We start from the raw sequence: 23,609 nt of genomic DNA, 5'->3' as shown, positions 1-23,609 counted from the left end.
GTCTCTGAGGAGTAGTCCCCCCACGCCGGCACGCACTTAGAACAGTCCGGTCCCGCCCAGAAATGACGTCACGACCCCGCCTTCTCGGCTGACAGCCTGAGCAGAGGTAGACGCTGCGTGGGAAGACCCGTCTCACATTCCCCTCCACACAACCCTGCAAAACATAAAGAAAAAGAAAAATAGTAATGTTGAAGGCATTTTCAAATCTGCCTTTTTATTTATGCGTTATATGTGCATGCTCTAAAGCAAGTATGTGTTTGCCCCACACTAAAAATAGCTTTTTCCAAAGTAACCAGACAATGACATGATAGGGTGTGTCTCGTGACGTCATGGGGAGGGAGGGGTTTAATAGAAGGTAGGGTATTTTCATTGTTGAACAGGTTTTGTAACTGCAGAGGCCTCCGGTAAGAGCTAAGTAATCCCTTTCAGCCACATTGTCCTCTCCAAAGGTTTTTGGAACATCGGTGACATCAGAAGTATAGGTTAAGAAGGGGCTTTGATACCACCCTGAACAGATTAACTAGTTTCCTCCAGACACCAACATCCAACCAGGAGTTGAGAGGCAGAATAAGGGGAGTGCTCTGACATGCACTTGCTGTGGTCTGTAGATTTAATTTACTGCCCTGAATTTTTCTAAACTTGTCAAAATAAAGCCTGCAACCCATGACTGCCTCCATTTTATGGAGTTTTGTGAAGACCAAAGCGAAGCATGAAGAAACCTCAGGGAAAAAAAACATACTGTGTATTGGAAAGAGGCACAGGGCTGGAGAGATGGGTCGGCAGAGTGCCCTCCTGGCGGCTCATAACCAGCTGTTACTCCAGTTCCAGGGGACCTGAAGCCCTCTTCTAGCCTCTGTGGGAACTGAATGCATGTGGTACACAGACACACAAAAATAAACAAATCCCAGCATTTAGGAGGTAGGGAGATCTCAGTGAGTTCGAGGCCAGCCTGATCTGTAAATCGAGTTCCAGGACAGCCAGAACTGTTACACAGAGAAACTCTGTCTCAGAAAAACAAAATAAAAAAATAAGTAAATCATTTTAAAATAAAGAGGAACGGGAGTAAGCAAGTGCACAAAGAACAGACTCAGGACGGTTTGTCAGAGCTGCACTCATGGGCAGAGGATGCCCCTCAGTTGGTAGAGTACTTTGCCTAGTGCTTGTGTAAGCAACTTGGAAGCCCTGATGGCCAGCACTAAATAACTGGGTTTGGTGGCTTATGCCTGTAATTATCACGAGCACTGGAGGTGGGAGCAGTCAAGTTCGAGGCCAGCCAGGAATAAAAATAAAAACTAGAAGGAAGAGAGAGGCTGGGGAAAAGGTAAATGGAGGAAATGTGGCACTACAACAAAATACTTTGTAAATTTTTAAGTATCCAATCACTGGCGCGTGTTGTTTTACTTATTTTAAGCACTTTTAAATTTCACAGTTTGTAAGTCAACACATTTTGCACCCACCTTCAATAAACATTTCTCTGACCCCACTGAAAGCCAGCTTTCACCAGGCCAGCAAAGCCTGCCTATACAGGGTTAAGTCACTTCTGGCCCTCCAGCTCACTATGCCATCACTCACTCAAAAGAAGTCAGAACTTCCACCCAGGGTTCCACGTTTGACTGACGTCACTCGCCTCTTCCTCCAGCCCCACCCTGAAACCAAGCCTCTTCTTTTTTATTTGTTTTGTTTATCAAGACTGGGTTTCTCTGTGTATCCCTGGCTGTCCTAGAATTCACTTTGTAGACTAGGCTGGCCTCGAACTCACAAGAAATCCACCTGCCTCTGCTTCCTGAGTGCTGGGATTAAAGGCGTGCACCACTACTGCCCAGCAACCTCTCCCTCATTCTTATCCACCCACCTGTACACCCCACACACACAAAATTATTACCTCAAGTTAGTGAGTTGCTCTCTTCAATTCCATTCTAATATAATTCCACACAAATGACCCAGGAGGCAAAGCCATCTAATTTCTCTTCACTGCTTTTGTAAAAGTAGTCCTTCCTTTCCCTTTTAGGGGTATTCTCTCTCTCTCTCTGTCTCTCTCTCTCTCTCCCTCTCCCTGAACTTGCCTATCTGCCTTTCTGCCTACAATAGCTATGTAGCTATTTTTTTTTAAGATTTATTTATTATGTATACAACAGGTATGCCTGCACACCAGAAGAGGGCACCAGATCCCACTAAAGATGGTTGTGAGCCACCATGTGGATGCTGGGAATCGAACCCAGCCCTCTGGAAGAACAGCCAGTTCTTAACCCCTGATCTCTCTAGTCCCTGATACTCATTTTCCAAGTTCCTGGTCCATCCTACATTTGCCTACATCACAGTATATTATTTAATAACTATTATTTTACTCATATTCATATTTACTCATATCCAGACAGCTAATATTTCATATTTATTGAAACTTACAGTGTGCTAGATCATTTATCACCTAATCAAAGGAGAGGCTGAAGGCTAGAGTCATGGCTCAGCAATTGAGAGCACTGGCTGTTCTTACAGAGGGCCTTGATTAGATTCCCAGCACCCATGTGGTGGTTCACAGCCATCTCTAACTCAGGTCCAGGTACTCTGACAGCCTCTCTGGCCTCCACAGCTACTGCAGGCACAGGGTGCACAAGTATCCATGCAGGCAAAACATCACACACAAAGTGACTTAAGAGGCTGAGACTTGTCTATAATGGGACCAGCTCTGTCTGGCTCCAAAGGCAGATGTTTTCCAAGCCAAAGTAGCCTCCTGGACATGCCTGTCCACTCCACCAGCAGGGCTAGCCCCTTCCCTCTGCTTCTTCACCCCAAATTACATTCAAGCTTTCCTCAAGTGCTTGAAAGCATATCGTGTGGTATCAAGGCAAGGCCAGGCACGATTCAGGGTGGAGACGGATGGCATCCCAAATGACTGATCAAGAATTGAAGGACCACTGGTCACACGCCTTTAGTCCCGGCACTCAAGAGACAGAGGCAGGCAATGCGTTGGAACCACCTTGTCTTCAGAGTTAATTTCAGGACACCCAGAGCTGCTTAGAGAAACCCTGTCTCAAAAACAACAAAAGGAACAAAAGAAGAAATGAAGGAGACTGGGAGGCCCAGACATTCTCCCTGAGTGAGGTTAGAAGGGGCTGTGTGTATGTGCCCATGGATAGGACTGCACAACCCCACACGCCATTGCTCAAAGTCCTAGGACAGCCCCTTGAGGCCCCTCCTTCTTCCCTCCCTCCCTCCCTCCCCTCCATCCTATTCCAGTCCTGAGCAGATCTAGCCTCCAGTCTGTCCTGCTGCTGCCCCCCTGTGGTCACAACCACACTTCTCTGCAGAGTTAGCCATAAGGGACAAAGATAAGGAGCCTGACCTCTATGTAGAGTACAACTCCTCTTCAGTTCAGAACCTAAATTCAAAGCAGTGTGTGTGTGTGTGTGTGTGTGTGTGTGTGTGTGTGTGTGTGTGTGTGTGAGAGAGAGAGAGAGAGGGGAGGGTCAGGGGTGGGGGCCGCTGAGGGAGGGCAGGAAGGAGAGTACAGGAGCACACTCACACCCAGCCTCCTGGTCTGACTCTGTCCTAGCAAACTCTGGAAGCCTGTACAAGTCCCTCCTCTCTGGGCCTCACTCCACCTCTGAATGGGATGCTCAGTAAAGGCTCTTCCAGAGTTGATTTCTTACCCACAAGCCAGTGAGCTCGGAGCTGGTAGACAGGAAAAATGCTTCCTGAACCAGGATCCCAGGGAGCAGGGGCAGAACCTTTACCAGTGGCAAATGGGAATACATAGACCTAAGGAGAGAAGCCAGAGACAGCACAGTAGGGCTAAGTAAAGCTCAGGAGGAGCAAGGCCAGAAGGCCAAGGTCCTGGGTTCTAGCCCAGACCCCTGAAATAACAGTAATAACTATAGAGTGTAAATTCAGATCTGGCTGCATTCTTGACTCGGTGTGGGATGGGGAGGGCCAGCACTGCTGTTTAAACACTGCCTAGACCACTGCTTTCCCATTGCTGTGTAACTCACATAAAACCATAGCCAACACTTAATGTTCTCTCTCTCTCTCTCTAAGATGGTCTTACCTCCTTCAGCATCTATTTCTCAGTATGCTAAAAAGTACAGAAATGACTTAAGACTTGACAAGTGAAAGGCCCCTGCTAGCCCCTCCCTACAAAGATGCCTGGGCAAGGGCCACCAGCCACACTTCAGGGAAGGCAGCTCTGTTCAACCTGGCCCTCCAGCACTTCCCTCTCCACCCCGAGGCCATGTGCTTTCAGGTTTCTGCCTGTCCACTTGACTTATAACAGGGTCTCAGGGGATGGCTCAGTCTGGGTAACGCCCTACCCACCCCCTCACCCTCCATCCCCCCATCCCCACCCCCTAACCCCCCACACACCCAGGAGTCAGTGAAGGTTAGTGTCCTGGGCTGGTAACAATGTCTACCAAGGACACCACCCCACTCCACCCCCTCCTAGAGAAATGAAGGAAAGGGTGGTGTCATGGTCTACAGGTGGAGCTTCAAAGACTTGGTGGAGGCAGAGGTTGGCCAGCCCTATTCCTAGGCCCATATATCATAAAATCAAGCTGAGTACCACCCCACCCATCCCACCACACCCATCCCACCGTACCAGACCAGGTTTTGCTTTCCCTCCTTTCCCAGCTTGCGTAAAGGCATAGTCATCCACTTGTCCCAAGGCTAGGAGGCCTTGTGTCCTTGATTTCTCCTTGTCCCCATTCCATCCAGGCTGGCCCATGCACATTCACAGCCTAACACAAGCACAGGTCAGCTCTGCCCATTTCTCATCTCCATTCCCATCCTTTAGGCTCCTAACCTCCCTGAAGGCTCACCCATATTCCCTTGCTCTCCAAAGCCTTTGGGGTACCCCTTGCCATTTTTTTTTTTATGGAGGGCAACTTGCTGCCTGATCTCAATTTAAGTGTATGACCACCAACTTAAGAGAGAGGAGTAAAAGAGAGGAATGGACCAGATCTTACTTTATCCATCCATCCAACCAACAGATATATAGCTCTTAGAGCTAACTGGAAAAAATTATACACAAGGAGTGGGGAGAGAGAGAGAGAGAGAGTATGCATGAAGGATTGACAAAAAGCACCACTCCTAAGGGAGAACAATTAGAAAAGTAACCTTTCCCCAAAACTGAAATGGTCCTACTGGGTACTTAGCCTGGTGGGCAAAGCAAAGATTAGAGTTTAGCTCTCACTGGCCCCTTCTGCTTTGAAGTCCTTGCCATTCTTATATGGAAGAGTCCCCTTGGACCCACAGGCAAGCTTCTGGCTCTGCCAGAGTATGTTCTTCCCTCCCCTCAGCTCACCTTTGCCCTTCCTGAAGTCCCTTTCCTCCATTACCAAGATCTTACTGTCACCAGCTGGCTCATAAGCCACCCTCCAGATCCTCTCCATGTGTCAGCAGAGGCTTCCTGGCAGCCATAATCAAGTACTGTGTTAAACTAATCCAGTTAGCCTGAGGGGCAAGAACAAAGGGCTATGGCCAGGCTTAAGAATCAGTGTCCTCTCAACCACTGGCTTTGTTTTTGTTTTACTTTGAAGTTACAGATGATTCTGAGGCACCCTGGGAATTGAACCCTGGTCCCCTGGAAGAGCAGCCAGTGCTCTTAGCAGCTGAGCCATCTCTCCAGCCCCAACAGCAATTCAGTTGGCCCTCTGTATCAAACAGTGAGCTCCAGTCTATGAAGTCAGCACGCTCCACAGCACAATATGTGAACAATATTGGTGATGTGAACCTGTAATCCCATAAGCAGGACACTAAAGGAAGAGGACCCTGACTTCCAGGTCAGGCAGCTTGGACCAATGAGATGGCTCAGTAAGCAGAGGTACTCACCACCAAGCCCGACAACCCTTTTACCCTCCAAGCCCACATGATAGAAGAACCAACTCTTGTGCAAGTTGTCCTCTGACTTCTACACACAATGTAGCATCTGTATGCCCCCCACACATATAAATAATAAAGAGGGAGGGGGAAGAGAGGAGGAGAAGGAGGAAGGAAACAAGGAAGGGGGGGAGAAGGACAGGAAGGAGAAAGGGAGGCAGGGAAGAAGAGAGGGGAAGGGAAAAAAAAACAAAGGAAGGTAACTTTAAAATTAAAAGAAAAATGAGGCAGAGTGTGGTAGTGCACATCTTTCATCCCAACACTCAAGAGGTAGATACAGATAGATGTCTATGAGTTCAAGGTCAACATGGTCTACATAGTGAGTTCTGGGATAGCCAGGGCTGTGTAGAGAAACCCTGTCTCAAAAAAGAGAAAGAAAACTGGCACACCTTTAATCCCAGGACCAGGGAGGAAGAGGCAGGTGGATCTCTATGAGTTTGAGACATAGCAAATTCTAGGATACCCAGGACTACACAGTAAGACACTGTCTCAAACAACAACAAAACTGTGTGTGTGTGTGTGTGTGTGTGTGTGTGTGTGTGTGTGGGTGTGTATTTTAATCCCAGGTGGATCTCTAAGTTTGAGGCCACTGGTCTATAGAGTGAGTTCCAGAACAGCCAGGACTGTTACACAGAGAAACCTTGTCTTACAACACCCCCCAAAACAAAACAAAACAAAACAGCATACTCCCCTCAAAAAAAAAAAAAAAATGGAGAGGACCCAGCAGCTAGGGATGAAGCAAGAAAAAGAAAGGAAAGGAGGAAGGGGGATGAAGAGGAACAATACAGGGAGGAAAGGAAAAGAAGGAGGGAGGGAGGAGCAGGGGAGGAAGAAAGGAACTGGACACACATGCCTCAAATCTCAGCTCTCCTGACGCTGGGGCAGCAGGATCAGGCCTGCTTGCAGCTTTAGCTACATAATGAGTTTACACTAACCTGATTTCCATGAGACCCCGACTGGAAAACATTAGGGCATGGTGGTGAATCCCTTTAACCCCGGCATTCAGGAGGCAGAGGCAGGCAGCCTGGTCTACAGAGTGCATTCCAGGACGGTCAGGACTATAAGGAGAGACTCAGTCTCAAAAAACAAAAAAGAAACAACAACAAAAAGCAAAAGAAAAATTTCTGAGTATATGCAGGCCTTTCCCCCCTTGTTATTCCCCCAAGCAATGCAGTATAACAAATACTTAGCATTCACATCACATTGGGGGTCATAAGTAATCTAGAGATGTTTTAACTGCACAGTGGGGGGGACTATGCAAACACGGCACCCTTTTATACAAGGGACTGAAGCATCACCCATGGGTCCTAGAAGGAACTCCCAGGATACAGCCACAAATAACTGCACCCTACAAGTTGAAGAAGCCCTGTCATTGATCTCATGATGACTCACTAAAGTGAGGTACTGCCATTCATTCATTCCCACTTTTATGAGAAGCTGGCTGAGCCCTAAGGGAGTAAGGACATCTCATCCAGGCCTTGGGTGATCAAGTCAGAAACCTGATACACTACGTTTTCTGACCCCAAATCTACTCAGGCCAAAGTTCTAGTTTTAAGTCACCTGGCCCAGGAGAAGTGCAACAGTAATGGAGAAGGAAGTCATCCCAGAGGGAGGGGCCCAGGTACAAGGGAGGATCTGCTCAGCTGACTCAGAAATCTAAGTGGGATTCTGTGGCTCAGGCAAGTCAGAGATGAAGCAATAAGGCTGGGAGAGACACACCTGGTATGTCCGGATTTAGGACATTTCTACAGGCCAGTGGGGAGTCACTGAGGCCCTTGTTGTAAGCATATGACGGGACCAGACACTTCTGTGACCTAGAACAAGGCTGAATATGTAGAGCGCCTGCATTCGGATGCCTTTGAGAGGTTCCCATGGCAACAGCTAGCTCATCTGTGATCTGTCCTTGGGCCCAGCAAAGGAGACTGGGAGCAGCTCTCAAATGTACTACTTTCCCTAACTCTGAGCAGCTAACAGGGACCAGAGGTGACTCAGTCCACTCCACCTGTCATTCTATCACAAGTGGCAGGTGGAAGGGGGTGGGGCCTAGAGGCGGCAGGCGGCATAGCCATAGGTGGTAAAAGGCTGGGTTGAGGGCTTGTGTGGAGCCTAGAAAGGCAGTGGGAGAATAAGCAATAGGAACAGCAGAGAGAAAAGACAGGCCGTGGCCCCCAGGGAAGCAGTTTTGGGGAGTGGCTAAAGGAAAAATAAGTTTTCCACTTAAAAGTAGAAGGCCCTGGAAAGAATGTGGTAGTGTATGGCTGTAGTCCCAGCAACTCGGGCACCAGGGCAGAAGGTTTGAAAGTTTGAGGCCAGCCAGGGTCACACAGCAATATCCTATCTCAAAAAAAAAAAAACAAGAGGTGCCACTCAGTGACAAAGTCTCTGCCCAACACACAGGGAGCCCTGGGTTACCTCCAGGGGAGGGGAGGAGACGGGAGGACAGAGGAATGGGTGAGAAGGCCTCACTGGTTCTGATGCAATACACAGAGGCTTTTGTTTGTTTGAGTCCGGGTTTCTCTGTATTGCTTTGGAGGCTGTCCTGGAACTTGCTCTGTAGACTAGGCTGGCCTTGAACTCACAGAGATATAACTGCCTCTGCCTGCTCCCCTCCCCCATAGTGCTGGGATTAAAGGTGTGTGCTACCAACATCCGGCCACAATAGGCTTTTTCAAAAAAATGTGTATGAGTGTTTTGCTTGCATGTAGGCCTGTGCACCATGTGTGTGCCTGGTGCCCAGGAGGCCAGAAGAGAGCATTGGGTCCCTGGGGACTAGAGTTACACACTGGTGAGCCCACATGTGAGTACTGGAAATCAAACTTGGGTCCTCTGGAAGGGGGCTGTTGAGCCGTCTCTCCAGCCCCACACAATAGACTTTACAAATGTTTGTGGAATGAGCCAACCTTGTTCCAATTCCACCTGTCTTGTCTAACACCAGAATCGAACAAGCTAGTGCACTTCAAAACCTTTACACAGTAGCATTAAAATATTGCTAAACAGGGGGCTGGAGAGATGGCTCAGAGGTTAAGAGTATTCTGCTCTTCCAGAGGACTGGGGTTCAATTCCCAGCACCCACGTGGCAGCTCATAGCTGTCTGTAACTCCAGTGCCAGAGGATCTGACACCTTCACACACATGCACATAAAATAAAGTTAAATAAATTCATTTTTTAAAATATAGTTAAATAATAGAGATCAGTCTCAACTCTCTTCTCGCATCTATAGTTCCTACTCCCCCCTTTAACTGCCCCCGCCTGAGTAGGCACTCTACCCACATTGCCTCTGCCCACTGCACTCCCTGGGAGATTTCTAAGGGGAATCTAGAAGCCCAGGGTGCTGCCAATAGAACTCAGGAGGACTTCCTGAAGAATAGCCAGGGGCATTCTGGGAGTACTTGATAGCTAGTCAGTGGGTAGGGGGTCTGAGATGTGGGGTGGTGACCAGGGGCAGGAGGGGGGCAGTGTGAAGCAATGTGGAGACAGAGTGCCACCTAGTGGCTCCCTCACGTCTGCAGACGCAGGCACAGGCTAGGCTGTTCCCAGCCCTCCATCCATAGCACACTCCAAAGGAACAGCTGAGTAGTCGAAGCAGGGTGTCTGTCTCAGTGCTTTATTTACTGTTTCTCAGCCCTCAGTCATCGTCCTGAGGATAAGAACACCACGATGACCCGGCCTGAGGCCACCCAGCCTGGACTGGAGCCCAGGGTTCCACAGGGGTTCAGTTAGGGCGACTGTGAGACAACTGGTGGCTGGATTCACCGCTAGGCTCCTTAAGAAAGGTGGGTGGGCGTGGGGGAGGGGGAGGGCCTGCCAGGGGAAGGCTGAGAGGGGGAGGGGAAGGTTGAGTGCCGTATCTGGGTTGTGCCTATCCACTGGCGGGCCAAGTGCAGTGTCCCCTGCACTCAAGTGGCAGTTCAGGTGGGGAGGCAAAAGCCACAAGAGAAGCATGATGAGCGGGGACTTCGTGCTTGGGGACAGCTGCCTCCAAAGCTAACAAAACCCCAGGGCAAGCCTGGAGCTATATTTCCAGCCAGCGGGCCCCAGTGCAGGGTTGTAGGCTGCACTGTGGTCTGGGGGGGGGGCAGCCGCAAAAAAGGAGAATGGCTCTCTCGCTTCAGAATCAGAATTCTCCCCAGCAGGCTCCCTAGAAGGCCCCGACACACTCAGTACCCAGGGCCTTCCGCTTTTGTATGTATTTGCATACAAAGACAGCTCAGCAGAACCAACTACGGCTTTTTTTGTAGCGAAAGTGGTTCCAGTGCAGGGTCAAGTGCTTTGCTCTCTTCTGTGAAGTACATCCGAGGACTAAAGAGCCAAGAGGGACCCGCTGGACAGCGGGAGCACAGCTTCTAGGGTCACGTAATTCCAGGGATCTGGAGCTGGGTATGTATGTGCCAAGGCCATTTGTTACAGCAGCGGCAGGGCTTAGCCGTGGTGGTAGTGGTGGGGATGGTGGCCGTGCTCTCCCCCGGGTCCCGCAACTCTGTGGTTCCAGGGGTGCTTCTCCTTCTTCTTTGATCTGAGGGGAGACAGGGAACAAGGCAGGGAAAGGCCTATGGGAAGCAACGCCACCGAGATGGAAAAGCCCTATTCTTCTGAGGGAAGCCAATCCAGGCTGCTGCCACCAAGCATGGGAGATGCTGGGCTTCCAGGATGGCTCTGCTGGGAGGGGGGAGGGGGAGGGGGAGGGGGCGGGGCGGGAGGAAGGGGCCCTGTAGGGAAAGGCAAGGTGGGAAAAGGGGTCCTTAGCTCTAAAGGAGACCTCTCGGGACGACTGTAGCCCTTCATGGGAAGACAGGGATGTACCCAGAAGCCTTCTCCAAGGCCTGGGATTCAGAAATGAAGAGAGGGACTCAAGCTAGGGTCCCAATGCCCCAGGCCCCCACCTCTTCTTCAAAGCCTCGTCTCCAAAGAAGTGGCTGAAGATGAAATCCTCAAAGTCATCCACTTCATCGTCATCACCCGTCTGCTTCAACGCCACCTCCTCTAGGCTGTCCTCCAGGGCATCCACAAAGTCCCGGAAGCGAAGGCGGTCATGCCTGAAGATGCCATCTTCTCCAAAGTAAGCAGGTGAGAGGGGCAGCTCTTTGGTCAGTTGCCCAGCCCAGGGCAGCCTGGCCAAGTACGTTCTCAGCACAGAGGCCAGCTCCTGTTGCCTCACAGGGGCTAGCTCCGTGCCAAAAAGAGCCAGGCCCTCCTGCCGGGCGCAGTCATCTACACCGGAGCAGCCCTGAGGGGCCCGGTACTTGCGCCTCAGCAGCTCTTCCCAGGAGGACCGAGGGTCAGGGCCGTTGTCTTTCCCCCAAGAATTTTTCTGCCTTTCTCCAGAGTAGGTGTCCCCACTTTTCCTAGGATGTATCTTGGAGTCCTGTTGCTTGACATCCTTTCTGTTCCCCAATTCTTCTACCCTTGGCTTGTCCTCCTTCCAGCCCCCTGCTGGCTCCCCGTTCTCATCCCTCCAGCTCCTCTTCCTCTCCCGGCCAGACTCCTCCTTCCTATGCTTCCAGTGCTCATCCCCCCGGCCAGACTCCTCCTTCCTATGCTTCCAGTGCTCATCCCCCCGGCCAGACTCCTCCTTCCTATGCTTCCAGTGCTCATCCCCCCGGCCAGACTCCTCCTTCCTATGCTTCCAGTGCTCAGCCTTCTGGTCCCTCGGCTCACTGTGCCACTTCTCCTTTCTGCTCCACCCCCTGGAATTCTGGAAGTGGGGCTTCTTCTGGTACGAGGCCTCTGACTCATTGGCAGGAATGCCAGGGTTATGACCCCAATTCTCTAGGCCCTGCAATGTCTGGGCCAACATGTGACCAAGTTCGGTCAGGCCAGCACGAGCGGGGTCTCCTTGGCCAGCATTCCGCAAGCCCCTCTGCAAGTCTCGGTGCACAGACCCCAGCAGCTGCCACTGCCTTTGTAACTCCTGCCTTAGGGCCTGGGCTTCAGCCTCTAGCCGCTTCTGCTGCTCTAATAAGCTGGGGTCTGGCTCCTGCCCCTTGTGGCCTTGCTCCTTGGTGGCTTTATCACCTTGGCCTCCACCCCAGTTGAGACACACCCCATCTACACCCCGGACACAGTTAGCCTCTAGGCCTTGGAGTCGGGCCCTTAGCTGCTGTAGTTCTGACTCTAGGGCCTGGTGGGAGGTCTTGCCCTGCTGCAGGGCCTCCCGGAGCCGGGCATTCTCCTTTTCTAGCCCTTGGGGCTGGTGCAACAGGCTCTGAAGCTCTTCTTTCTGAGCCTAGAATGTGGTTAAGAACAGAAGAAAACAGGAGTCCTTGTCAGGGTGAGCACAATGCCTTCCACCCCAATTCTATTCTATTAGAGTGGACAGGGGCTAGTTCTGTTGGTAGAGCCAGATGGGTCCCCCCTCTTCTTCATCCCTCATCTGAGCTAGTTCCTGAGATGGTCAAATCCCACCCCAGCATCTATGTCCTTCACAAGCACATACTGTTCAGATCCACCACAGCCAATAGCAGCTTTCCTACTCCTGCTTCCACCGCCTGTATCTAGGACAGGCACTGGCCATTGATCTAGCACTTGACATGAGCTGTGGCGCGTTCTCCAAGTGCTCCAGGAAGATCATAGCCATCGATCAGAGAGGTGGCCGGCTGTGTAAACAGGTATAGCAGCCCTGACAGTCCTTAGCATGAGGGAGGTAAACTGACCAAGAAGACACCCTGACCACAGTGGCAAAAGGGTGGGGCTCAAGGGTCAGATGAATAAGGAAAGCTCCTTCTTGGGGGAACCCCACTAGGACATATACCTGGGAAAGGTGAGCAGATGAACCCCCTCCCTCTTGCTAGGGCTCACCTGCAGCTGGGCCTGCAGCAGCCGGATATCCTGGTTCTCCTTGGCCAGCTTGTCCAGCAAAAGCCCCATGCTCTGCAGGCTGGGGCTACTGTCTGGTAGTACTGAGGCCTGCAGCTGCTCTAGCTTGTCCTGAGGGCAGAGGAACAGCCATGCTCCCTCCCAGGCAGGGCAATCTGGATATTCCCCAGCAGGCCCCACACACCTGTGGAAAACCCATACATACCTGCCTGTTCCCTATAGTATCTGCCAAGTCAGTCTCTGGCCCAGTATCTGGGAAGACCTGCAACTCTGCTTCTTCCCTAGAGCCTGTGGGTAAGTGAGCATCTGAATCCAGCCCCATGATCCATAGAGCCCATCACCCCCTCTCCCAGTCACCCCTCCTCCCCCCCCAACACACCCCATGCCTCACAGGTCTGCCGAGCTAAAGGACAAAAGTCACCCTGAACAGCTGACAAGGTCAGCAACTGAGGAATAATACGCAACCCTGAACGCCTTACCGGAGGACCCATACAGACTCCCATTACCAAGACAGAAAGCAAGCCAGGACCTCTGCCACTCACCAGCCTCAGGCTCCAACAATGCACCTGAAGGTGAAGACAGGTGAGGCCCTCGGGGAAGCAAGGAGAGGTAAGGACAGGGCAGGGCAGCAAGGCAGGGCCAAAGGACAGGCTGGAGGCCCTAGCCGGGAGTACTACTCACCAGAGAACAGAAGGATCCCCAGGCCCAGAAGAACCAGGGTCCCCAGGAGACACGTGTTGAGGGAAATGCCCAGCTCGCCTCCTACACCCTCGCCCCTGGCCTGGTCCTCCACACCCACAGGGATTGTGGGCTGGGCTGGGCTGGACTCCCGGCCCCTCCGTCTCCGCAGACCTTCCACATCCACATCCGTGTCATCGTCACTGCTGGAGCAGTGGCGCTCTCTCCACACTGGAGGAAGGGCAGGGGATAGGGCAGGAAGGCAGGGGACAAGCACAAGAGAGCAGTGAAGAGGAGGGTGGCACAGAAGCCCCAGCCCAGGCCACAGATAAGGCACACGAAGACTGCCCAGTTAGCCTGGGTACTGACTGACTGCCCTGTCTAGTCTAGAAGCAAAAGAACTATCCTTTTGATGAGGGGTGTCCTCTGTATGCTGTAAATATATGTTTCTCTTATTGGTTGATGAATAAAGCCAATGGGCAGGCAGGATTTAGCCAGGTGGGGAATCCAAACAGGGATAGAGAAAGGCGGAGTCAGGGAGATGCCATGTAGCTGCTAAGGAAGCCAAAGGTCCAGGCATCACATGTAAACCAAGACCACATGAAATGCACAGATTAATGGAAATGGGTTAATAATTAAGAGAGAGCTAGCCTACAGGAAGCCTGAGCTGTTGGCCAAACAGTTTATAATATAAGCCTCTGTGTGTTTATTTGGGACTGAATGACTACGGGACCAGGTGGGACAGAAGTTTCCATCTACATCCATCCATCAACAAGCACAAGAGCCAATTCCATGCTAAAATCACTCTCCTCCTTCCAGTGTGAGCCTCACCTCAAGTTTCTATACAGGGTGCCCCCCTCTTGGGTCCCCTTTGAGTTCCGTGGCCATCACGATGCTTTGGCTTTGCCCTGTCCTAAATTAACAATTTCTCTAGTGTGTTCTTTCCCTTCCCACAAGGTCAAAAAAATCTCTCCACCCCTCTCCTCCCTCCTCTCTGTGGCCTCCATAGCACCCCAGGCTTGCCTATCTGACTGTAAGTCCTCTAGCCAAATTCTTCTGGGTTCCCCCAGGGGAGGAAAAAACAATCAACACACTCTCCTCCAAATTCATCTTTCCTAGTGTGCCCCCAGACTGCTGCCTTTCTGATTAACCTCAATCTTCCCTCTCCACCCCACATAGACAGTTGGACAGTTCTCCAGAGACAGCCTCCACAGTTTACTCTCCTCACAGGCTCCTAGCATCTGCCTTAGGTCTCTCCTCTCCCTGACTCCTAAAGCTGCCCCCTTAATGGCCCCAGGCCCCAACCTCTTCCTCCCCTGGCCATCCTGAAAAGATGGAGGGCAGGGGGAGGCATGTCACATCTGCCACTGCCTAGGGCAGACCTTGGACTAGCCCCTCTTCTGTTGATGCCAAAGCTTTGGAACGTTTTCTCCTGACCTATTCTAACTCGAGTCTCTTCTCAAATGGCACCTCCAACTATATCCCTGCCTGCTGTAGAATAATCCTCTTGAATACTGTACAGATTTGTCACTCAAACTGGTTAAATAAAAGAATGATTGGCTAGTAGCCAGGCAGGAAGTATAGGAGGAGCCACCAAACTAAGGATGATGGGAAGGAGAAGGGTAGAGGCTGGAGTCCCCAGTCAGACACAGAGAGAGCAAGATGGGCATGCCACACTGAGAAAAGGCGCCGCTACATGGCAGAGTGTAAATAAGGAATATAGGTTAATTTAAATGTAAGAGTTAGCAGTGACAACACGCCTGAGCTATTGGCTGAGCATGTATAAGTCTCAGTGTGTTTAATTGGGAGCTGCTGGTGGGATGGAAACTTCTACCAACACCAGTCCCTCCCTCTTTTTGGGGGGTGGGGTGGAATGGGGGAGGTTGAGACAGGGGTTTTTGTTGTTGTTGTTGTTGTTGTTGTTTTGTTTTTTGTTTTTGTAGCCCTGGCTGTCCTGGAACTCACGCTGTAGAAACAGGCTGGAACTCAGAGAGATCCACCTGCCTCTGCCTCCCAAGTGCTGGGATTAAAAGTGTGCACCACCACCACCACCCAGCAACCCTCATTTTTACCCAGCCCCTGATTGAGCTGCCTCCACTCCCCGCCCACCTCCAGAACTACTGAGTTATGAGGCTTTTTGTATCCCTCACACTTTCATTTGCTCTCTAGCTCAGACCCTGAGCCTCCCACCGCATCTCATCATGGGTCCATGGCCCCACTAAAGAGAGCACTCTGGGAATGAAGGTTGTGTTCTAGAACAGCAGTTCTCAATGTGTGGGTTGCAACCCCTTTGGGGGTCACATATCAGATATCCCGAATATCAGATATTTACATTACAGTAGCAAAATTATAGTTATGAAGTAGCAACAAAGTAATTTTATAACCTGGTGGTGGTGGCACACACCTTTAATCCTAGTACTCGGGAGGCAGAGGCAGGTGGGTCTGTGAGTTCGAGGCCAGCCTGGTCTACAGAGAGAGTTCTAGAACAGCCAGGGCTACATAAAGAAACCTTGTCTCAAAAAATAATAATAATGGTTGGAGGGTCACCACAACATAAAGAACTATATTTAAAGGGCTGCATCATTAGGAAGGTTGAGAACCACTGTTCTAGAAGCAAGAAAAAGAGGGCACATAGAAGAGAGGACACAATCAACCAGATACAGGCCATCATTCAAGCTACCTAATTCCTCTGAGGCTCAGTGTCATCAGGGATGATAATGAGGAAAGAGGGTGGGAGGCCCCAAATTCAGGGCCTTAGGTTCCTCATATACTCAGTAGAGAAGCTTGCACCTTCTACTTATTTTAACTTTAAAAAAAAAAAAATTGTATTTTTTTTTTTTTTATGTGCACTGGTGTTTTGCCTGCATGTATATCTGTGTGAGGGTGTCAGATCTTGGAGTTACAGACAGTTGCAAACTGACATTAGGTACTGGGAATTGAACCCAGGTCCTCTGGAAGAGCAGCCAACCGCCAAGCCATCTCTCCAGTCCCTATTTAAATTTTTTCATGTATGTTTATTTTATCAAATGCATGAATGTTTTGCCTGCATGTATGTCTGTGCACCATGTGTGTGCCCAGGGAGGTCAGCAGGGGGCATCAGGTCTGTAGTAACTGGAATTACAGATGGTTCTGAGCTGCCTTGCAGGTGCTGGAATTGCAGGTCCTCTGGAAGGGCAGCCAGTGCTCTCACCTGCTGAGCATCCCTTCACCTCCCCCAACCCCCACCCCCGCCATACTTTCTAAAAGGTGGGAACCAGGAGACAAGAAGGGCCCTGACCTGCTTTGGGACTTGAGGGCAGGTTCTGTGGAGGGCTCTCATTCTCCAGGTCCTGTGTGTCTGGTCCCAGGCTTGTCACCACCACAGGAGCCTCTGGAGAATCTTCCTGGACAAGCGTGTCTCCAGGGGGCCCCATCCCATGAGCATCATGTCCCAGAGTACCCTGATGTGGATACAGCTGTGAGAAGTGCTCTCCCCACTTGCTTCCCAGCCCCAGTGAAGTGCCTCACCTTGGCCTTCGTCTCCTCAGGCAGAGTAGCACTTTCATTCCCGGAACCTTCTGTCTGGAAAAGCTTCCCTGTGGTGGAAGAGAAAGCCCAGAAAGGCCCACAGCCCTAACCTGAACTTCACTGTAGCCCTCTAGCACACAGCCCAAGCACTTTGGAGTGCTGCAGCTCATAAACCAAGGTTAGCAGCAAACAGCCTACGTGCTCACCCTTCCCCCAACTAAAAGGAAGCCCCCAAAGACAGAAGATAGGGTATGCCCAACCCTTCACAAGGCCCCATTACCTTCTCCGTCCAAGGTCCCAGTTAGTTCTTCGCTATCCGCCTGGGAGGGGTCTGAAAGGGCCTGAGAGGCTCCCTCGGGTTCTATGTCCATCCTAGGTGCTGGGCCCAAAGTCTCCACAGGCAGGTTCTAGGGAGGGAGGTGAGCACCAGGGTACCTTGGCAGGACATCAGGACAAAACCAGGATGCCCTGATGGGAGCTGAAGGGCTAGCTGCCCTCAGACACCTCAGCTCAGATCTCAAACACGCTGGAGCGATATCCTACCTGTCTCCTCCACCCAGCAATCCCTAACCTTCCTCACTGCTCCAGAGGACATGTTTCTGTGAAGTCACAGCCTTGAGCAAGGATTTGGGACCAGGGGGATTAGCTTAGCAGTGCCTGAGGTACCTGCCCCCCCCCATCATTAGCGCTGCCCTCCCCATGAGCCAACAACCCAGTCTCAACCCAGATCCAGGTTCTTCTGAGTCCTTTCTCATTGGCCCACACTCCCCTCACACCATCTCTCAGCAGCTACTGGCAGAAGCCCAACTACCCCCAGCCACAGGCAGCCTGATCCCATGGTGCTTGGCTCACAGCCTGGCCCTTTAGCTCTTTGGCTTTTTTCTACATATAACTCCTTGGCAGCCTGCCACCTGCCCACCCCATCTAGGACTCTGCTCTTCCTCTCTTTGTTTTAATCTTGTGCTCTCTCTTAATCTCTGTGTGTGCATGCACACATCCATGCAGGCACAGGCACATACCAAAGTATGAGTGTGGAGGTATGAAGTCAACTTTAGCTAGGTGTAGCGGCATAGGCCTTTAATCCCAGCACTCGGGGAGAGACATGAATTTCTGCAAATTTCAGGCCAGCCTGATCTACATAGCAAGTTCCAGGTCAGTCAGGGCTACACGGCCGGCAAGACATTGTCTCAAAGGGAAGGGCTAACTTTGATGTCAGCCTTTACCTTCTACCTCTTTTGAGACACATCTCTTTGCAGACTAGCTGGCTCTCGGACTTCTAAGGATTCTCCTGTTTCCAACTCCTATCCCATCATAGGAGCACCAAGATTACAAATCTGTACTACCATATTCAGGGTTACAGGTTTGGGAGATCTGAACCCAAAGCCTCATGTTTATGTGGCCAGTGCTTTACCCACTGAGCCATCTCCCTCAACCCTCCAAAAATGAATAGATGATAGACACACACACACACACACACACACACACACACAGATGGGAGCAGGGCATCTCTATGTAGCCCTGGGATGTCCTGGAACTCACTCTGTAGACCAGGTTGACCTCAGACTCACAGACAGCCACCTGCTTCTGCCTCCTGAGAACTGGGGTTAAAGGTGTGCACCACCATACCCAGCTCAAGAATAATTTTAACCTCAATATATTTCTTTACAATTTACAAATCTCATTTTATCAGGGTTACCCTTGCAAGACAAGGATTACAATTCTGGTTTATAATGGAGGATGGACAGATGAAACACTTGGCCCAGGTCCCCAGCTGTCAACAAAGGCACCATGACAGGAGACCAGGACTGACTGAGCACAGATCCTATTTTAATCCCTGCCAGTGAGCACTGGTTCTTGTATTCTGCTCCAGGGTCATTGCTGAGGTCAACGCCTCCTCCCCAGCTGGACTCCTAAAAGGCACCTCAAACTCAACATGTCTAAATGGAGTTCTGTGGCCTCTCTAGCTACTGTTTTTTATTTAATTCATTAATTTGTTGATATAAGATTTCACGTATCCTGCACTCCTGACCTTCCTGCCTCCATCTCCCAAGTAGTAGGATCATAGCTTGCTCTACCGTGTCCAATTCCTCTGAGTGGTTCTAAGGACACCTCTGAAATCCCTTTGACACATCCTCATCTGTAGTGAGATATTCACCCTGCCCGTACCTGTTGCACTGATCATGCCTGTTGGGGGTGGGGACAGGTGTGGATGTGACCTGGGAGAACTCTTGCTTCCTGGTTGGAGACAGGGAGCATCTGGAGGCATCCTTGGGATGGGAACCTGCTGGCGGTCATCTGTCTCTGTTGTAAGTTATTTCTCCCTGAATAGACATCTATTCAGCCTATCTGTTTTTCCCGATCCTTATTTTTCCACGATACTCATCATACCTCTCTAGCTATTAGTTCCCAATCCACCAATTCTTCTCCCTTCTTGGTGGCATTAGGAGCCCTCTGGTATCCTGTTCTACCAAATGCCACCTGGTAGGCTGCAAGAGCTTTGGAAGTGCTATTCCTGTTCCCACCCAGCCACACAGAGGCTTGGTCCCCTGCTGGTAACACTGAGTGCTGGGCTACTCTCCAGCTCAGCAGCTCTGCACTGTCTGTTCATCAGATGACACCTGTGCTGGCTAATTTTATGTCAACTTGACACAGGCTAGAGTCATCTGGGCGGATAGACCTTCAACTGAGAAAATGCCTCCATAAGATCAGACTGTAGGCAAGCCTGTAGAGCATTTTCTTAACTAGTGATTGATGGGAAGGCCCAGCCCATCGTGGGTGGTGCCACCCCTGGACTGGTGGTCCTGGGTTCTATAAGAAAGCAGTCTGAGATGCCATGAGGAACAAGCCAGTAAGCAGCATCCCTCCATGACCTCTGTATCAATCAGCTCCTGCCTCCAAGTTCCTGCCCTGTTTGAGTTCCTACCCTGACTTCCTCAGTGATAGACTGTTAGCTGAAGTATAAGCTGAATTAAACCCTTTTGTCTCCAAGATGCTTTGGTCATGGTGTTTCATCATAGCAACAGTAACTCTAAAACAACATCTGATGCCTCCTCAGGCCCTTCGAGCCTCTTCTGGGGTTCCCAAGCTCTAGCTTGCAGCAATCCTATGTACCCTAAGGCTCTTCAGTCTCCTCAACATGGCTCCCCTTTGTCACCTCAAGCCCTGACTCTTGCTGGTCTCACACCAGAAGTTCCTCTCTTCTCTCAGCTTATCCATCTGGTCCCTTCTTCCTATATATGGCCCAAGCCCCAACTCAGAGCTATGTGCCAGGTCTCCTCCTGCCATGGGAGCCCTATAGGAGCCAACAGAGGCAATGCAGATGACCATCAGGACCAAGAGAACAGGCCAGATCCAGAAAACAGTGCCGAGAGCCAGACCAACCCAAGACTTTCCCAGAGGTCCTCATGAAAGTACAAAGGGACCTTTAGTTCTATGACTCTGTCCATGAGCAAACTTGACAAAGTTGGTCTAGGGTTGGAGCCAGTGCCTCTAAGGAGTCAAGGTTGTATTCTTGTGACATGATTCTTCCCCCTATGGTTATCAATCCTAAGGCTGAGGCATCCTGTGTTTTTTGCCAACACTGTCTGATTTAGCTCTCTGCTGACTTTGGCCATTTTCCCTTATAAATAGTATGTAAGATGCTCTACTTTTTAATAAATTTATTTGCCATAAGTCATCAGCTTGTACAAGGCCTCCTAGTCCCAGCTATTGCTTTTGTCCTCCTTATTCCCCAATCCCTGACACTCCCATTAAACACCTTACCATTTGGGACCCTTATTCCTACAGGTTATGGTCAAAGCATCCACCCCTGTAGAAGTCCCCCCTCCCATATAGTTCCCAGGCCCACTGTTCCTACCTCAGAGCCAGCAAGCACCCAGCTATTATCTGAGTCTGGGCAGGAGGAGGTCATAGTTGTGGCAGTCCAGGGTTGCTAGGGTGACCACCTGCAGAGAAAACCTCTCTTAAGAATTGGAGTTCCTGGGCTGGAGAGATGGCTCAGCGGTTAAGAGTACTGGCTGAGGTTTAATTCCCGGCACCCACATGGCAGCTCACAACTGTCTGTAACTCCAGTTCCAGAGGATCTGACACCCTCACTCAGACACACCTGCAGGCAAGACTCAACACCAATGTACATAAAATAAAAATAAATCTTAGCATAAATAAGCTTTTTTTATAGAGGAGGAAGAGGAGGAGGAGCTCCCATCAAGGGAGGCAGAGAGCAGAAGCAGGACTCCAAGCATCAAATCTGGCCAGTACTCTCCAATTCAGTCCTTCTGCCCCGATCCCATGCTTTCCTGGCAGTGTTCATCTTGCTAGAAGCCAGGGAAGCGCTTCTCTTCCAGGGACCCACTGCCCTGACCTTGAAAGGTCAAAGAGGCCAAAGCCTGACAAGTCCAACCCCCTGGTGTTCTGGCCAGTGGGGAGGCATCTCAGAGAGGCTGACTGACAGCAGAGGGAGGGAAATGACCCGGGTCCCTTTCACAACACGTGGATCCTCCATAATCCTCAGTCCTCCCACAGAGCCCAATGAGAAGAACTGTCTCCTTAAGGCCCCAGTGTCCCAGCACCCATCCCCACTAGTCCTCCACTCATTCGGCATAGGTTAGTGGTTCTCAACATGTGGGCCACAACCCCTCTATCAGCTATTTGCAATTACAGTTATGAAGTAGCAACAAAAGGACTTTATGCTTGGGGTCACCACAACATGAGGAACTGTATTAAAGGGTCACGGCGTTAGGAAGGTTGGGAACCACTAGTTTATGGGTCCTCAGTGCTGGCTGCCATTGAAATGAGTGGAGTCAGGCCAGGCAGGAAGCTTTCTGACACCACAGGCCCTGCAGGCCTGCCTGAGAGAGCTAAGTCCTCCTGGATGCACATTTAGTCACCCTCCTTTTCACTTTCTGCAGAGTTTGATCTCAGGGATCATCAAAGTGACTGGAGAGAAGGATGTGTGGTGATCACCATCCAAATCATATTTAAATTTGCAACAAAAAGGGATGGGGGACTGGGACTCTGGTCCTGTCCCTTGCTAATCAACTTGGAGGACAACTGGGGTTAAGGTATGACCCCCCCCAAGTCCAGCATTAAGCAAGGCTGTGCCCTTGGGCTAGGGAGCTGCAACTGGACTCAACCATGATGATGGAGTGACAGACAAGCTGACCCACAGAGCCCTGGACTATGGTCAGAGGCAGAAAAGTTATTGCCACCCCCAGCAGCAGAAAAGGCAGAGAAGGGAAAATGGGGTGGGGGAGTCTGGAAGTTCTACCTTCAAAACCAGCCAGATGCTTCCTATCTGTCTACTGCAGCTCGGGGTAAGTCCTTCGTGATTACCTTATAAACTTCTGGGGCTCTGGCCAGTCAAGATTCAAGTCCAGGATAGGTAAAGGACATCTAATGGTGTCTTTCTCAGTGCCAGTGAGACACCGACACCCATCCCACAGGGAGACAGAATAATTACAATGAGTTCCCTACACGAGGTCCCAAAGAACCTCCCCACACACCCCTTCCTCTAGTGACACCCACACAGCCATTCTTGTCCAGATTTCTGGTCTCAGCCCCTCCCTCTACTGTCCTGTCCCGATCCCAGTTGCTGTGTGTGACTGTTAACAGGTGGCAGCAGAAAGGAAGTGGCAGCAGCTTGAGCAGAAGTCCCCATCTATCCCTGTTTACAGCCTGCTCAGGTCCTCCAGAACTAAGCACCATGGCAACCAGGGTGATGTCAGACCCACTGTCTCCATGGAAATCAGCGATGGTATGGTATTTGGGTCAACAAGACAACCCTTCTGAAATCTAAACAGGAGACTTCCTGGAACCCCTGCACTCAGACCCCTGATACCAGAACACATCCCTGCTCTCCTAGGCCAGCACACCGATGCCTTATTAGGAAGCCCTGTAAGAAATTGTGCCGCTCCTGAGCTATCACCCTTCCCCGCCCCGCGTGTTTTCAGTCTTTGACCTCTAGGAAGAAAACCCACTCCCTACTCTCCTCTTTTCCCTCAGGCAGGGTTCAACATCTTGTCAGGATTGTCACTGACTCCTGCTGTTCTAAAACCAGCTGACGCGGGAGTGCCCCTTCTCTGCACAAAGCTGTGAGGTCTGGTTTGGTGCACACTTCCCTCTAACAGCCTTCTCTGACCTTTAAAGGGAAGGACCTGGGACCACGAGAACTTGCCTGAGTTCCCGCTTCGGAATCCTCTGTCTCCCTCCTTCCCCGCCCTTAGGTCCTGTGTTAGGCAGTGTGTGGACCGGGATTGGGGGGGGGGGCGCTGCCCATTCCCTTTATACAACTCTGCCCTCCTTTTTTATCGAGGGACAAAATGGGGGGTCTGCAAGCCCATTCCAGCTAGGGATTTACCTGACCCAGCTCTCGCTTCAGTCTTCAGTTTAACTTCTTGCAACCTCCCCAGGTTTCCAGCCCAGGAAGGGGGAGAAAAAAAAAAAGAGTCACGTGGTTGGTGTTTGACCAGTGAAAAGTCGCCTTCCCCGCACGGGTGGAGGGTAGGGGGAACTTTTGACCAATAAAAGCTGGACTTGATCTCCCGGGCGGGGCGCGGAGGGGAGTGGAGAAGACGTACGCAGTACTTCCCCCTTGGTTTTTCTCTTGGTGGGCGCCTGTGATTCTCAGCGAACTAATTTTTTTGGGGGGGACCTCACTCCTTTTCTAAATGTTTAGTGCCTAATCGTAAGATCTAAAGCAGAAAGGTGCTGTCTGATGAAGATAGCAAGGACCAGGTGCCATGTTG

General features: G+C 50.8%; 1 protein-coding gene across 2 annotated transcripts; it reads right to left on the bottom strand.

The window, feature by feature from the left end:
- Positions 1 to 9,505: 9,505 nt before the first annotated feature.
- Positions 9,506 to 23,309, bottom strand: Pbxip1 (PBX homeobox interacting protein 1). Of its 2 annotated transcripts, none has more exons than XM_051199527.1 (11): positions 23,222 to 23,309; positions 20,723 to 20,810; positions 17,147 to 17,273; positions 16,867 to 16,934; positions 16,637 to 16,799; positions 13,363 to 13,590; positions 13,224 to 13,271; positions 12,887 to 12,969; positions 12,664 to 12,792; positions 10,749 to 12,091; positions 9,506 to 10,381 (listed from the first exon to the last, which is right to left on the bottom strand). In XM_051199527.1, the coding sequence occupies exons 2-11, from the start codon at positions 20,774 to 20,776 to the stop codon at positions 10,288 to 10,290; spliced, it is 2,337 nt and encodes a 778-aa protein (XP_051055484.1). In that variant the 5' UTR covers positions 20,777 to 20,810; positions 23,222 to 23,309; the 3' UTR covers positions 9,506 to 10,287. The 2 variants fall into 2 exon arrangements, with proteins under 2 accessions (XP_051055484.1, XP_051055485.1); XM_051199528.1 differs by having other exon boundaries at positions 13,224 to 13,247.
- Between the last annotated feature and the right edge of the window lie 300 nt (positions 23,310 to 23,609).

This window comes from Phodopus roborovskii, unplaced genomic scaffold (assembly GCF_943737965.1).
Source record: "Phodopus roborovskii unplaced genomic scaffold, PHOROB, whole genome shotgun sequence".
NCBI classification, from domain to species: Eukaryota; Metazoa; Chordata; class Mammalia; order Rodentia; family Cricetidae; genus Phodopus; species Phodopus roborovskii.
This window is presented reverse-complemented; position numbering and strand designations above follow the sequence as displayed.

What these genes read in the sequence shown, in the direction of transcription:
- Pbxip1 (XM_051199527.1), bottom strand. Translation starts at nt 20,776, where the DNA reads ATGACCTCCTCCTGCCCAGACTCAGATAATAGCTGGGTGCTTGCTGGC. An exon ending in GGGTGCTTGCTGGCTCTGAG is followed by an intron (nt 17,274 to 20,722) that starts GTAGGAACAGTG and finishes CTCCCTCCCTAG; the next exon opens with AACCTGCCTGTGGAGACTTT. An exon ending in TGGGACCTTGGACGGAGAAG is followed by an intron (nt 16,935 to 17,146) that starts GTAATGGGGCCT and finishes CTTCCACCACAG; the next exon opens with GGAAGCTTTTCCAGACAGAA.